Source organism: Durio zibethinus, chromosome 14, assembly GCF_047325235.1.
Source record: "Durio zibethinus cultivar Kanyao isolate XHJ-2024 chromosome 14, ASM4732523v1, whole genome shotgun sequence".
Taxonomy (NCBI): Eukaryota; Viridiplantae; Streptophyta; class Magnoliopsida; order Malvales; family Malvaceae; genus Durio; species Durio zibethinus.
Genome location: NC_143175.1, coordinates 20463652 through 20477843, shown reverse-complemented (window position 1 = coordinate 20477843; position 14192 = coordinate 20463652). Strand labels below are relative to the sequence as shown.

Below are 14192 nucleotides of genomic sequence, written 5' to 3'. Positions count from 1 at the left end.
TACAAATCATCGTGTGCCAAGTAACTTGCTTGTTTTCAACTATATTTGTTTCTATCAATCGAATGTTTCACTAAAATAACTTGTTTAGTATTTGTTTTTAGCCCCTTGAATTATACAGAAAAGAGTCTTTGCTGATAATGCATTGAAGATTTATCACATTCATAGTCAGTTACAGTCTTTAAGCGATGATAATTATCATAGTTCAACTGCATATGTTCAATTATAGTTTTAGTGCAGAACAGGGACCAATACACCAAAGAATCCTAAGCAAAATCCCAATTCCACGCTTTGAAAGGACCAGTCCACTTCATGTCGATCATCCAGGTTTTTTCCTGCACTGGGGCTGAACTTCACAGCATTGGAACTATCAGTTAGGGGTGGTCCAAAGAGCTCAGTGCCAAGAAAGCTGGATACACTTAAGCTTTGTAACTGAGTATTCGTTGTGATTTTCCCAGTAATTTTGTTATAGGACAAGTTTAGGTCTCTCAAGAAAGTGAGGTAAGAGATAGTTGGAGGAATGCACCAGAAATGTTGTTTGTTGATAAATCAACACATTCTAATGATCCCATTGCACCAATGTTGTCAGGAATGGTTCCAACCAAAAGATTATGTGAGAAATTCAATGATTGCAGGCCTACAAGACTTGTCACCTCCTCTGGGATCTCACCTGGTAAGTTGTTATCTTAAAGGTCCATTGTTTTAACTAGTTTAAGGTAGTGCTATAATCCACCACCCTTCCTTTCTTGACAAGTAATATATCCTGAAAAAAGCCTCCCTTAGACGTTTTATAAAATATCTTGTCATCAGATTTATTTCTCGAGGCCATGGCATTGACATTGTTGATGCAGCTCAGAATATCACCTGATAATTTGTTGTGGGAAAGGTCCAGGATCTGAAGAGATGACAGGGCACAAAGTTGTTTTGGTATGGTACCATTAAACTCGTTTGTGTGAAGGCTGAAGATGATTAATTTTGATAACCTTTCTCCCATCCATGGTGTTATATCTCCGGAAAGTTGATTAGCACCAAAGTCAACAGTAAGCAATTCACTGCAATTTTTATAGAGGAGGGTAATTCACCAACTAGACTGTTGTTGCATATGTGTAATGATTGAAGAGAAGTTAAAGTTACCATGGAACTCGGAATCTTACCACCGAAATTGTTGTCACATAATTTTATGGCCACCAACCTTGAAAACATCTTCCAACAGTCAGGTATTTCTCCTGATAAAAGATTATTGCCAAGATTGAGAACTTCCAATTTCATTGGCTCATTCACTTTGTAGCACAAGAAATGACAGGTAGATCCTGACATGGAATTGTTAGAAAGATCTACAGCAGCCACATTAGATGAAAGACGAGGGAGTGGGCCACTGAAATTATATGAGCAGAGATCAATCACGACAGGAGGATGAATCATTGTGAGTAAATCAGGAATGTTACCTTGGAATTGGTTTCGAGAGATATTCAGGTAGGACAGATTGGAAGACAAGTTCCAAAAACAAGTTGGGATTGAAGTTTCTCCGAAATCATTGTCGCTTAGGTCCAAGTAACTTAAATACTTCAAATCTAGCGGAGAAGGATTCAACTTACCACTCAACTTCGATCTTACATATGCTTCGGCTTCAGCATTTGATGCAAACACACTCTGAGAACTCCCAAGTTGGAGCTTGATAACATGGCCAGTTACATTGTTACAGACAATTCCATCCCATTTGCAACAATCTCCATCATGGGTCCTAGCAGCTAACCGGTTTGAAGGATCTTCGGGATCTTGCTTAAACCTCAAAAGAGCTTGTCTCTCGCTCTGAATGCATGTGATGTTGTGGTTTCTGGCGGAAAAGCCAAGTTTAGAAGTTCTTAGACATTGCAACATAAGCAAAGTAATTGTAACAGAACCCATAACCCCACCGATCTCCAAGCAAATCCATAAAAAGAAAAAAAAGAAAAACTTTAAAAAACATATATTTTGCTTATGAAGATTTTGTTATCACTGGAAAGTATTCGCTTTGTAGCAGAGATTTCCTGTGTTTCAATCAAATGAGAAATTTCCAAGGAACATTTGTATCCTTGACTGACTGTTTCTTGTGGAAAATTTTTCTATGCTATTAACCCCACTGAGACTCAATGCTTAACAGGTTGGAAGTCTAGATGATAATGAGAGTGATAACAAGAGTGACGCACCCAAAAATACATTAAACCATTGCATATTTGTCTAAAGTTTCAGTTATTTTAAAGGTTTAGTAACAAAGTTTATATCAAATCCAATAAACTTGACTTTAGTGATACAATTCTGAATTTGGTTAGACACACATTAGAAGACTGCACCTTTCCCTCGACATTTATAATATGAAAACAAGTTTGATGTTATTTTCTTTGAAAATTTGCAGATGGAGAAAGCAACTGACTTTATGTTGAATTCTCTTCCAACTTGATACCAGCAATAGAAGAACACGAGCATTACCCACAGCTGCGACTTTCTTTTATTTATCAGATGTTAAACATAATTAGCAAAAGTATTTCAGTCTCCTTATACATGATTTAAAATGCTTGTATTTTACTTATACATATAACAATTAGATTTAGTGTCACATTTTAAACATGTACTCCTTTCCAATCGAATACCGTTTGGTTTGATACAATTTGCTTTCACATTATAGCAACTTTTGAATAAGAACATATCTTCTGATTTTTTTTTTTTTTGAGAATTTTATTGGAAATAAAAAAGATACAATAATGAGAGATCTCTCACAAATTCAAACTCAAGATAGCAACCAAAACAGATAACTAAAGAACCCAAAACCAAAACCAGAAGAGCTAAACCCCCCAAAATATAAACTTCTTAGGCTGTATAATACATTTCAGGAAAGAAAAAAAAAACAGATTTAATCTTTTCAGTATAAAAAATGTTATGTGATAAGATCTTGTGCTGCAAAATATGTGCTTGCAATTTCTGCAATAAATGAATAAAAATATTAGTTCTTATATTATTTTTCACTGAAGAACTAATTTTCAGTCCCAAGTGAAGTGAAGGACTTAATCTCCAGCTGGTTCAGCCTCTTGATAATGATTGGCAGAGCTATTTCAGCTGACTGACGCAGGTAATCCACCATAATTAATCCCTCCTCCCCATACACTTTCTCTATGAATCTGAAATTGTAGCCAGTGAAATGTTCACCATTGTCTATCGCTTTCAACAGTTTGGTCGAATTCGCCATAGTCGATCGTTTCCATGCCTCCAACATATCACGCACAAACAACTCATCTTCATGTTTATTCAACATCTTTTCGTAAGGGTCTTTAGGCCATACCTTGAAATGACATGAACCCTCAGAAAAGCTGCAAAAATTAAATACTTCTTTCCCAAGTTCGTCAATTCCACTACTTTGGACTCCTGAAAGATTCTTCGGAAGAATTTTATAGCTTGGTGTGATCATATTACTCATGTTTTTGTTTGGTTTCATCTACTCTTCAGGTTCCGATGATAACTGAGTTAAACTCTCATAGAACTTCAAAACCTCAATGAAGTCATCAACAAAATCTGGGAAGTAATCGACTACCATTGTCGTCAAACCGACCATAGTTATTTTTCCAGTGCCATAATCGTGTAGGGATTTCAGCAATGTCAAATAATCCTCAGAACTGGTTTCTGTCCTAACTTTTTCACAGAACCCTAATGCTCGAAACCATGGATCTTTTGTTTTGTTTCCTGGGGTAGATTCAGGGCTAGGTTTTTGAACTGAACTACAAGTTAACCTGATCTTCTTGTTGTTTCTATTGATTTCTCCAACTCCCTGATCAGAACCAGGCTCCTTCTTCTTCCTTTTGTTGCTGCTCTCAACTGAATCTATTGATGGAGTTAAACCATCACATAACTTGGAAACATAAAGAAACTCATGAAAAAATCCTGGGTATTTTCGAGCAAATATTCCACCAAATCTTGCAAACCGATTGTCGTGATTCTCCCATTGCTGTAGCCATGAAAGTACTCCAACAAGGCCACATATTCATCAGAACTTACATTTTCCTTAACCTTCTCACAAAAAACCCTCATCTTTTAGGAAACCAAATGGCCTCTGGGGTTTTTCTGTCTTTCTTTTTTCATGGGAAGAAAAAAAAAGGCTGATTTTTTGTTGCTTTGAACTGACGGCTTAAATGATAAACGAAGCAAACGCCAAGTTCCTTCCTTTTCGAAGTAGGAGTAGGAAAGAGTTATTTGGAAATTTCCCAAACCTAGTTAGACTAGGAAAGGGTTATTAGATATTGTCCTATCCTTGGTTAGAGTGGGAAAGGCTTATCCGGAAGGTTAAAATTTAGATGAAAATCTTTTAACTGTATGTGATATTTTTTAAATAATTTAATAAAAATTTTAATAAAAAATATAAATTAATAGATTGTTATAATCTAATATGAGAATTAATAATATATAAAAAATTATTAAAAATATTATTTATAATTGAAATTTGATAAGTATTTATTTAATAATAAAAATTTAGTCAAAAAATTTATGAAAAATGCTTATTTAAAAAGCAATCTAAATTTATTAACTTTTTTTAAAATTTTACACACTTGATTTATGTAATAAAATTTTTTAATTTTTTAATTTAATTTTGATTTAATTATTTTTAGTAGAAAATTTTACGAATTTTCTTAAGAAATTAAATTCATCTAAGTCTTTCTTTATCTGAAAAATATTTAATTATATTGTTTAATAGGATTTTTTCTTTTTAATTTTTAAATAAAATTTATGTTTTATACATTATTAGTGTATAAATTTGATATATTAACAGTAAATCATATGATAAAACATCATTAATTAGTAAACATAAATTTTTATAAATCTTTAAAATAAATTCACAAAATTTAACTTTTAAAAATTTTTTATATATCTTATAAAAAAGAAAAAATTTTCTCAACTACTTAAAAAATAACGAAAGTTTGCACTATTTCATTTAATGATGATTAATGGATTTTCACCTATATATATGTTTAATATTTATTCAAATAATTTTTACATAAATCTAACTGTGGCTGATGGCCTTTTTTTTTTTTTTTTATAGATTTGCTTTTTTAGTTTTCATTTTAGTTTTTAGGGTAGGAAATTGAAAAAGGAAAACTTTGTATAATAGTTTTTGCTATAATTTCATAATAAAAACAAATTTCAATTGAGTTATTTGATTATTTGAAGTAATAAAATAATTATTTTTTAAAGATAATAAAATAAAGTTAATATTTGATATTATGTTATATATTGTCAATCAATCATATGATGATACTTTATAAATAAGTAAAAAAAAAGTAATTATGAATGAAATTATCATGTAACTTATTAATATTATTTAAAAGATCTAATTATTTTGTTTTATTCATTAATGAAGTATCATCTTAGGGTTGATTAATAGTATATAGCACTTATACTAATGAAACTTTAGTTAGTAGAAAGGGGAAAGTTTAGAACCTTAAAGTTTTAGGTTCAAATCCCATTGTATGTATATTTGATTGTTTAGTTATGCTATAGTTCATTAGGTTTTTTTTTTTTTTTTTTTTTTTTAAGTTTGTTAATTGATTATTTAGTGATTTTACCTATATTATAATGTAATAATTTATTTAATTAATTATATGATACTTAATTATGAGATTAAAAGTGTAATTTCAAAAATTTTTTTTTTATTATATTTAACAAATAATATAAGTGACAATGTCAACAAAGTCTTGTTTTAATTGTAACGAGGTCTCATTATATTTGAAATTAATTGTTAGTTAAATTATAATTTATTAATTTTGATTATTTAATGATTGTAATTTGATTATAATATAATAATTATTTATTTAGCTAATTAATATTTAATTATAAATGTAACTTCAAAATATACTATAAGTGAAGTTATTATTATAACACTATTTTTATGTTATGCTTAAATAGATATATATTTACACAGATTAAGGTGCCACATGAATTTCTTGTAGCCGTATTTAATGGCTTAATTTAGTGATGATTCAAATTTGGAAGTTGATATAAATAAATTTTATAAAGGATTCATTTGTCAATTTGAATTTATAAAGGTGTATTTAATTTCTTTTATTTTAGTAGGGATTTATTTAAAGGAATTTATATTTGATGTATTCTAGTATATATATTTTATTTAACCATCCACTATTTAAAATATAGTAAAAATTTTTATTACTTTATCTAATGATAAATAATGTCTTTCTACTTAAATTTATATAGTTTATATTTAATGATTTGAAATTAAATATTAAAAATAAAAATTAATTAAAAATTAAAAATAATTTAAACAAATATTAATAATAAATTTAACTAATTATCATTAGATAAAATAATAAAAACTTAAACTATTTTTAAATAATGAAAAAAATCCTTTCCAAAAAAATTGCTCGTTATGTTTATTTCTTTTCTTTTTAAGTTGAAAAAAAAATAGTAATAAACGATGACAAGGAGATCCAACATTTTAGGAACGTGGACCCCATATTTGGTCCGGATGGCATTTCTGAGATTCTTTCCAAAAGCAATCCTTTTTTCTTCCCCAACCAATCACTATAAAAGCTAAAAAAGCTTTCTACTGCAAATTAGATATTTCGATCGTCTTCAAGACTTTCCATCTCTCCTGATCAGACATGAATGGTCTTCAGAATCTCTCAAGGTCTGATCAAAATCCTTTCTTTTCAATCTTTTTAATATTCAAATCTATTTTTATAACATGGGTCTAATCCAAAAGCTTGCTCAAAATTTGATTTTGGAATAGTTTCAGACCCTATGTTTTGCCATTTCAAGGTTTCAAGTGCTACCCCAGAAAACCCTTTTCATTTCCCGTTGATATGATGGTACTTTCTGATTTTAACTCTTTAATCTTTACATCTTTTGTATAATATGAACATTTATGTGTGTTGATATGTATATGAATTATCTTATGCTTTATTTTTTGGCTGATGAATTGTGTGATTTGATGTAGGGATGGATGAACTATAGTGATATACCGCGAAGTATGGTGGTTAAGGTAACTTAAAATTCCGTGGACTTCGGATTTTTGTTGTGGGTTTTCGTTGGAATTTATTGTTAGCTTCAGAGATTTGATTTCATTCTAGATTATGTACATATCTTTTTTTTCATTTCTTGATTTTGATCTATTTGTCTCAGTTTTTTAAATATACAAATTTTTTAACTTGCTTCTTGGTTCAAGATATGCTTTTTTTTTTTTTTAAATCCTGTACTCTTAATGGATAGATGGATTGACGTTGGAATAAGTTAATTTCGTGTTTTAGTTATAACTGTTTAGTTCACTGAATTGAATTCAAGTAGTTATGATTGAACATTTTTATCAAACGATTGGAATGAGAAGCTTAATGGCAGAGTGTGTTTAAGATTTTTTATTAAGGGTAACCGATTAAGCTGTTGTATATTGATGAGGTTTCTTGCACAAAAAAGAAGTGCCTATACTGTAACTCGTAACTGAAACCTGCATTTAATTTGAAAACAAGAGATTTGTTAATTTTCCGTTTGCGTTAAACATGTAACATGTGAAACCAAAATGATCCACATTCTTATTAAGCACAGCTATAGCATTTTGACGATTGTGTCCAACATTTACTAGGAGGCCAGTAACCTTTTAGTAGTCTATATATGATGATTAAATTAATTTGGTTTTTAATGAAAAAGTCAGTCTCAGTGTGCTGCTCAACATGCTGCTTGATTGTATTTGAACCATGATTTTGGTTACTATCTTCTTTTTAACAGGCAATTTCTGATTCCACATCAAGCACAAAGAAGAGTAGCTCTGAATCAGAGGAGGAAAAATCCGAGGTATATAGTCATAATATGACTGAAGCTATGGGTGCTGGTAAGTTCACATGTGTTGTGCTTTTGCATTAAGTTTGAGGTATAACTGGCATTTTTCATTTCAGAGGTTCAGATCCATGCCTTTTTGATGTAGAGTACAAAATAGTAAGCTAAAACCTTACTGTAAGGGCTCAAAACTGGCAGGGAGATCTTCTTAACATAAAGTGTTGAACAAAAAATACACAGGTTGCCATATAATTTCTGGCAGTCTCAACATTCAACATGACAAATTAATATGTTGGTGTTCAATTTAATGGTACTGTGGTTACTATATTATATAATTTTGTTTCGTCTAGTTTTTAGGAGTGTTCATTCGGTCGGATCGGTTAATTTCAAATCGAATTATCTAAAACCGAATTAACCGAATCACATTATTTTTATTTTCATTAACTGAACCGAATGTATAAATTTCAAACGGTTAATTCTTTGGTTAACCGAATAATAAATACATTTAAGTTAAAATTATATTTTAAACTCTTAATTTCTTATATTTTAAACAAACTAAATAAAATTATCTAACAAAATATTCAAATACCAAAGTATCATGTTAAAAACTCAAACAGTTTATGAAATTAAATGATCAATTTCATGTATTTTTCATTTCATATTTGGATTATGTTATATTTCAGTTAAAATTTGGGTTAATTTAATTCGAAAACCGAATTAGCCAGCAAAATTATCCAACAAAATATTCAAATACCAAAGTTTTATGTTAAAAACTCAAAACAATTTATGAAATTAAATAATCAATTTCATGTATTTTTCATTTCATATTTGGATTATGTTATATTTTAGTTAAAATTTCGGTTAATTCAATTCGAAAACCGAATTAAGCGAAAACCAAAATTCTTCTAAAATCATTTTTTTTTTAACCAACCGAAATTAATTCAGTGGCCGATTGATTAACCAAATTAAATCGGTTCGTTAGGAAAATTCAGTTAAAACCAAATTATGAACACCCCCCCTAGGTTTAGTTGTTTTTAATCATTTGTTTATTTGGTTTTCTGCAGTTTTGACTTATCGGCATGAACTAGGAATGAACTATAACTTCATCCATTCTGACCTAATTGTGGGTTCATGTCTGCAGGTAATTCTCATTTCTTAGTAAATAGCTAAAAAAAATCCCCTCTTAAATGTTTTCGTGAACTTTTATTTATTTCTTTTCCCTCTCAAATTGATAGACCCCTGAAGATGTTGACAAGCTTCGTAAAATAGGAGTGAAAACCATATTTTGCTTGCAGCAAGATCCAGATTTGGAGTATCCTACATGCTATTTTCATTGAAATTTCATCTATATTTATGATTTGAAAAACGAAAGTAACTAACTTCTTTTATGTACTTTCATTTGTATGATCTTGTGTAAGTAACGTGTCATTTGTAAATAAGATTGACAATATTGGTTGAGCAAATAAGTGTTGTGTTTCCTTTACTACACTTTCCAGATATTTTGGGGTTGATATTGGTGCTATTCAAGATTATGCCAAGAAATGTGGTGATGTTGAACACATACGTGCTCAAATAAGGTCAGACATAACAATTGAGTGATCATTATATTGTAATGAGGTTTCATAGTGAAAAACATTATTTGTAATGCTATGAGAGAAAGTAGTGATTATTTTTGTTGTTAACACTTAACAACTTCTTTTTGTTATCACTGATACCTGAACTTGTTAAGCTGAAGTATCTGTTTTCGTTATTAGAAGTCCATTTTTTTGTTAATATAGTGATCTTAATATTTGATGAAGCAGGGACTTCGATTCATTTGATTTACGGATGCGGCTTCCAGCCGTGGTTAGTAAATTATACAAGGCCATAAATCGGAATGGAGGTGTGACATATATACATTGTACGGCTGGACTTGGAAGAGCTCCTGCTGTTGCGGTATTCAACTCATTTATTTTTCTGAAATGTCTTTTACCGTCCTGTTTTCAAAACCCAATTTTCATGAAATGAGAAATCTTTTGTTTCCTTTAATTTATCTGTCATAGTAATCTGTAGATTTTTGTTGTTATTAATGACAGATGTCATATATGTTCTGGGTTCAAGGCTATAAACTTAGCGAAGCACACAGATTGCTGCTGGTATCTATTCTTTTGTCTCCATGCTTATCATTCTTTTTGGATAATAATCTGAGACCTAAGCAGGCTCTGTCTATCTAAATTTATCAACGGATTAAAACCATTAGAAGAGTCAGTGCATTTTGGGTGCCAGGATTAATTTCTAACATTTTAGGGTTGATGAACTATATCTTTAATCAATATTATTGACAATAAGGACATATTTTTAATTAAGTTTATGAAGCCCTAACTTGTTCATGTAATTATTACTGTGATTGTATTTGCAATGTGAGCCACATGGTTGAGAATCTCTCAGTCTAAATGGCAACAATTTAAATGCAAGGGTCATAGTTATGGTATCAGAACTTCTGGCTTTATCAATATGACAATAACCAGTGCCTTCAAGTTAGCTGTTGTATATATTACTGACCATGTGCTTGTTGATCTAGGGTACTCAATAGTTAGTACTGACAGTCGGATTTAATTTCAGTTTTTTTTTTTTTTTCTTTTCTAATCACAGAAGACACACCCTAAAGTCCCTCTGGTTCCTGAAACTTGAATAGGTGATTTGTTACTCAATCCTTCTCATAGATATAATTCTAGTTAAAAATTAGATTGTATAGTTCTGGAACTAATTTTGGAAAATTTGGGGTTAAAACTGGTTGGATAGTAATCTCTAGACTTGCTCCTGTTTTTTCCTTTCTCTCTCTGACTTTATAAATGATTCATCAACAATAGTTTTTTGCATTGTCAATAGTCAATAATGTGTGTGGCGTATCTTGCAACATCTCTGATATATTTTTTTGTTTCCTCTCTCTTAGAGCAAACGCTCATGCTTCCCTAAATTGGATGCCATCAAAAGTGCAACTGCTGATATTGTGAGTGATTTTCCTTCTATTACCATAGGCATAATGATTCATGAAGCCTTAAAACTTTTGTTTCTTTTTTGGATGTTTGAAGTTGTTTATTTGAAATTGTTTATGTTTGTTCTTTTTTTCCTTTTTGTTGGAGGAGCAGAATGAGTTATTTGATGCAATTTTATACTAATACTGCTTGATTTTGTGGACAATTTTTAGTAGTTTCCATGCTTTTTGTAGCGCAAAAATATATTGAATGTGTGAAGCATGCAAGATTGCAAGCCCTTTTCCTTAATCTGCGGTTAGAATTACTGCCATTATGAGGCATTAATATGTCCACTTTCTCATATAGTTAAGGCATTCCTCTTGTATATTATGCTTTGCATTCCCTAGCTCTTCGATATAGCTTATTTTCTTTTGGTAAGCCCAGTTAAAATCGATATGTCTCAAGATTATAAAGGTAATTGTATTCTTGATGACTTTATTTGTTTATTTGTCCTGTACCTGCAAAAGATAGTGACAACTAAAAGTAATCATGTAACTGTAAATCTATGGGAGTTGCACCACACTTTCTCTGTTTTCTTTCCCTCTCTCCTTTGACAGCATACTTTCTTGGTTAATATGAAAGCATGTTATGATTTGCAGTGTATTTTCGCAAGGAGTAGAACTAAAATGAAATTAAGAAATGTAGAAATCTATTTCATTCTTTGCTTCTTGAGTTCATGAAATTGCAAAACATTCTTCCTTTTGGTGTGTAATGTAGTATTAATTGCAGTATTTCTTAAGCATTATCTTCATATTGTCACTGAAAAGCATTTGCTTTTTGGATGTGTAATACACTGTTAATTGCAATATTCACTGAAGCACGGGCTTCATGTTGTCAGTTATTTGTTTTATTTTATTTTATTTTTTTTAATTTGGTATATAAGTATTATATATCAAATAAGGAATTATTGCAAACTACTTTTATCATATTTTCTCAATGTAAAGCTTACGGATCTCAAGAAGGAGCTTGTCACTTTGACATGGGAAGACAGCAAGTGCTCTACAGTGGAAGTTTCTGGACTTGATATTGGATGGGGCCAGGTAATGGTCTTCTATTAATTTATTAGCACATTGAGGTGCAAGAATTTCCTTCTATTAATTTATATTTGAAAGTAAGTGTTAGATGATTTTTTCTTTTCAAAAGGTCAACTTCATTTAGAATAGGCCAGTTTAGTTCAAGCAGGCACTTCTCTCAGTATATCTTCATCAGGTCTGCACCCGATGTGTCATGCAAATTTACTTCTAATCCTTAAAAACCATAAAACTCAGTAAATAGTACAAAACCATCCTATGTGATGAATGATCCACTGTTCCATGTGGCACCTATATCCCAAAGGGTAGATTCTTGAAGCTATATCCAGCATGTCATACAGAAACAAACTAATTTTGTTGCATATAAAAGGTTCTTGGTTTTCTCTGTAATGGATTGAGAATTGTCTGCTACTGCATTGGTTTATCTTTGTGGATCTAGTTTCCCTTTTCATGCAAAAGTGAAAGAGAGATTTTAGGAATAGATCAGTGGATTGGAATTATTCATCATTTTTAAGATGATATACTTATTAATTATTTCACTTTCAGCTGTTTGATCATTCTATCTATGTTGTCTTTTTTGTCCAGAGAATACCTTTGAAGTTTGACAGGGAACATGGTTCATGGACTCTCCTGAGAGAACTGCCGGTAATTGTATTACTTTTGTAGGAATGTGTTTCGTTGTCTTTAATTTCTTAAATGCAGAAATATGTGAAGTACTCTTGCATTTGCCTGTGTTTCAAACCCCTGCATTAACAATTATCCTACATGCATCCAGCTACAGCTTTGTTGTTCTTTCTTTGTCCTGTTCCTTTTCATATTTCTCTTTTATCTTAATTGAGCATCCTGTTGGCACCAAAATTTCTGCCTAGTAGTCACTCATGGTTTGGAGAATCAATATCCATTTGCGTATTGTTAACTTTTCAGTTATACTGAGCCTCTCAACTTGCATTCCCTTGTCCTGGGTACCAGTTCTTCAACCCTAGTTCTTATTCAAGCAATGTAAATGCTACATAATATCATGTCCTTGCCTGCAGCAGGTCTAATACTCATGGGAACATAGCACAGAATTCTTATTTCGTTGCTTCATGATGCATTGATAGGCAATAGATTTCAGGTTAACAAACAGTATGACCCAGTACAGATGTAAATTGTTAATATGGTTTTTTTACCTGAGGTATTTGTCAATCTAGAGATTTTTTTCTTGAAGAAAGCTACATCGAAAATGGAAAGTCATGTCAATATAACTAGACCAAATTATAAGATGTACGTTTTCTCTTTCTTTAACAGGAAGGAAGCTACGAGTACAAGTATATAGTTGATGGTGAATGGACATGCAATGAATTTGAGCTGGTAACAACTCCTAACAAAGATGGCCATGTCAACAATTTCCTTGATGTAAGATTCCACTTTCTACTTGCTGGTTGTCAAGGGCCAACGTCAATCTTGTACTATTAAGCCCTCAAGAAACCTTGTTCACAGAGGACCCTCAGGAATGGCTCTATCGGCTAGCCACAATGTGGCAAAGCTATATTAGCTAGCCATAATTTCCTCTTTTAAAGCAGCCCTCGATGAACTAGGCACCCTTTACATACCCTTTTATATTTTATCGTATCATGCAATGCAGAAACTCTGATGTTTATGTGCCTCTGGGTGCAGGTTGTGGACAATGATCCAAGCAGTATCAATGCAGCAGTTCGGAAGAGGTTGACGAGTGAGGATCCTGATCTTACAAAGGAAGAACGAGAGAAAATTAGACAGTTGCTTGAATCCTACCCTGATGAAGAGTGAACTGAGAATGCAAAACAGGACATGCTGTAGTGTATAGATGTAAATTTTGTTTGAAATAAGCATTAATCACAGCAATACTAAACTGTTGTAGAATAGTTATTGAGAAAATCTAAATGATGAACAAAAAAAGACATAATTAATTGTGAAAATTTGATTTTACCAAATAATTGTTCAAGCAATAAATGTTGAAGTTTAGCCCTTTTGATCATTCATGTATATTTTTCCTTTCCATTGTTTTATTTTCCTTTCATTTTTTGATGGCTTCTGCTGTCAATGTCTTGAATATGAGCAAAGTTCAGTACCCGATGATTGTTAATTGAAAATCATCCCCTTACATTGATGGGTATGTTAGTAGAAATGTAAATAGCCTTCTATTTTTCACCCCCCAAAAAAAAAAAAATTACCCTTTTTATAAGGACAATTTTGTCATTTGATCTCAATTAATCCATCAATAAATAATAAGAAATCTTGCAATTAGTCATGGCTGTATTTGTTTGATAATTATTTGTATACTTTTTTTCGAAAAAGAAAAATAAATTCTATAAAAAATATAAAAACA

General features: G+C 31.1%; 1 protein-coding gene across 3 annotated transcripts; it reads left to right on the top strand.

Annotated features, from left to right (window-relative positions):
* The first annotated feature begins 6562 nt into the window (after positions 1-6562).
* Positions 6563-13841, top strand: LOC111294589 (phosphoglucan phosphatase DSP4, amyloplastic). Of its 3 annotated transcripts, none has more exons than XM_022887989.2 (14): positions 6563-6661; positions 6764-6842; positions 6971-7015; positions 7753-7855; positions 8865-8941; positions 9036-9112; positions 9297-9377; positions 9603-9735; positions 9876-9935; positions 10733-10789; positions 11759-11854; positions 12431-12490; positions 13133-13240; positions 13502-13841. In XM_022887989.2, exons 1-14 carry the CDS (start codon positions 6636-6638, stop codon positions 13631-13633), a joined length of 1134 nt encoding a protein of 377 aa, XP_022743724.2. In that variant the 5' UTR covers positions 6563-6635; the 3' UTR covers positions 13634-13841. The 3 variants fall into 3 exon arrangements, with proteins under 3 accessions (XP_022743724.2, XP_089599871.1, XP_022743725.2); XM_022887990.2 differs by having other exon boundaries at positions 6578-6661; positions 6770-6842; XM_089743745.1 differs by lacking the exon at positions 9876-9935.
* Positions 13842-14192: the final 351 nt, after the last annotated feature.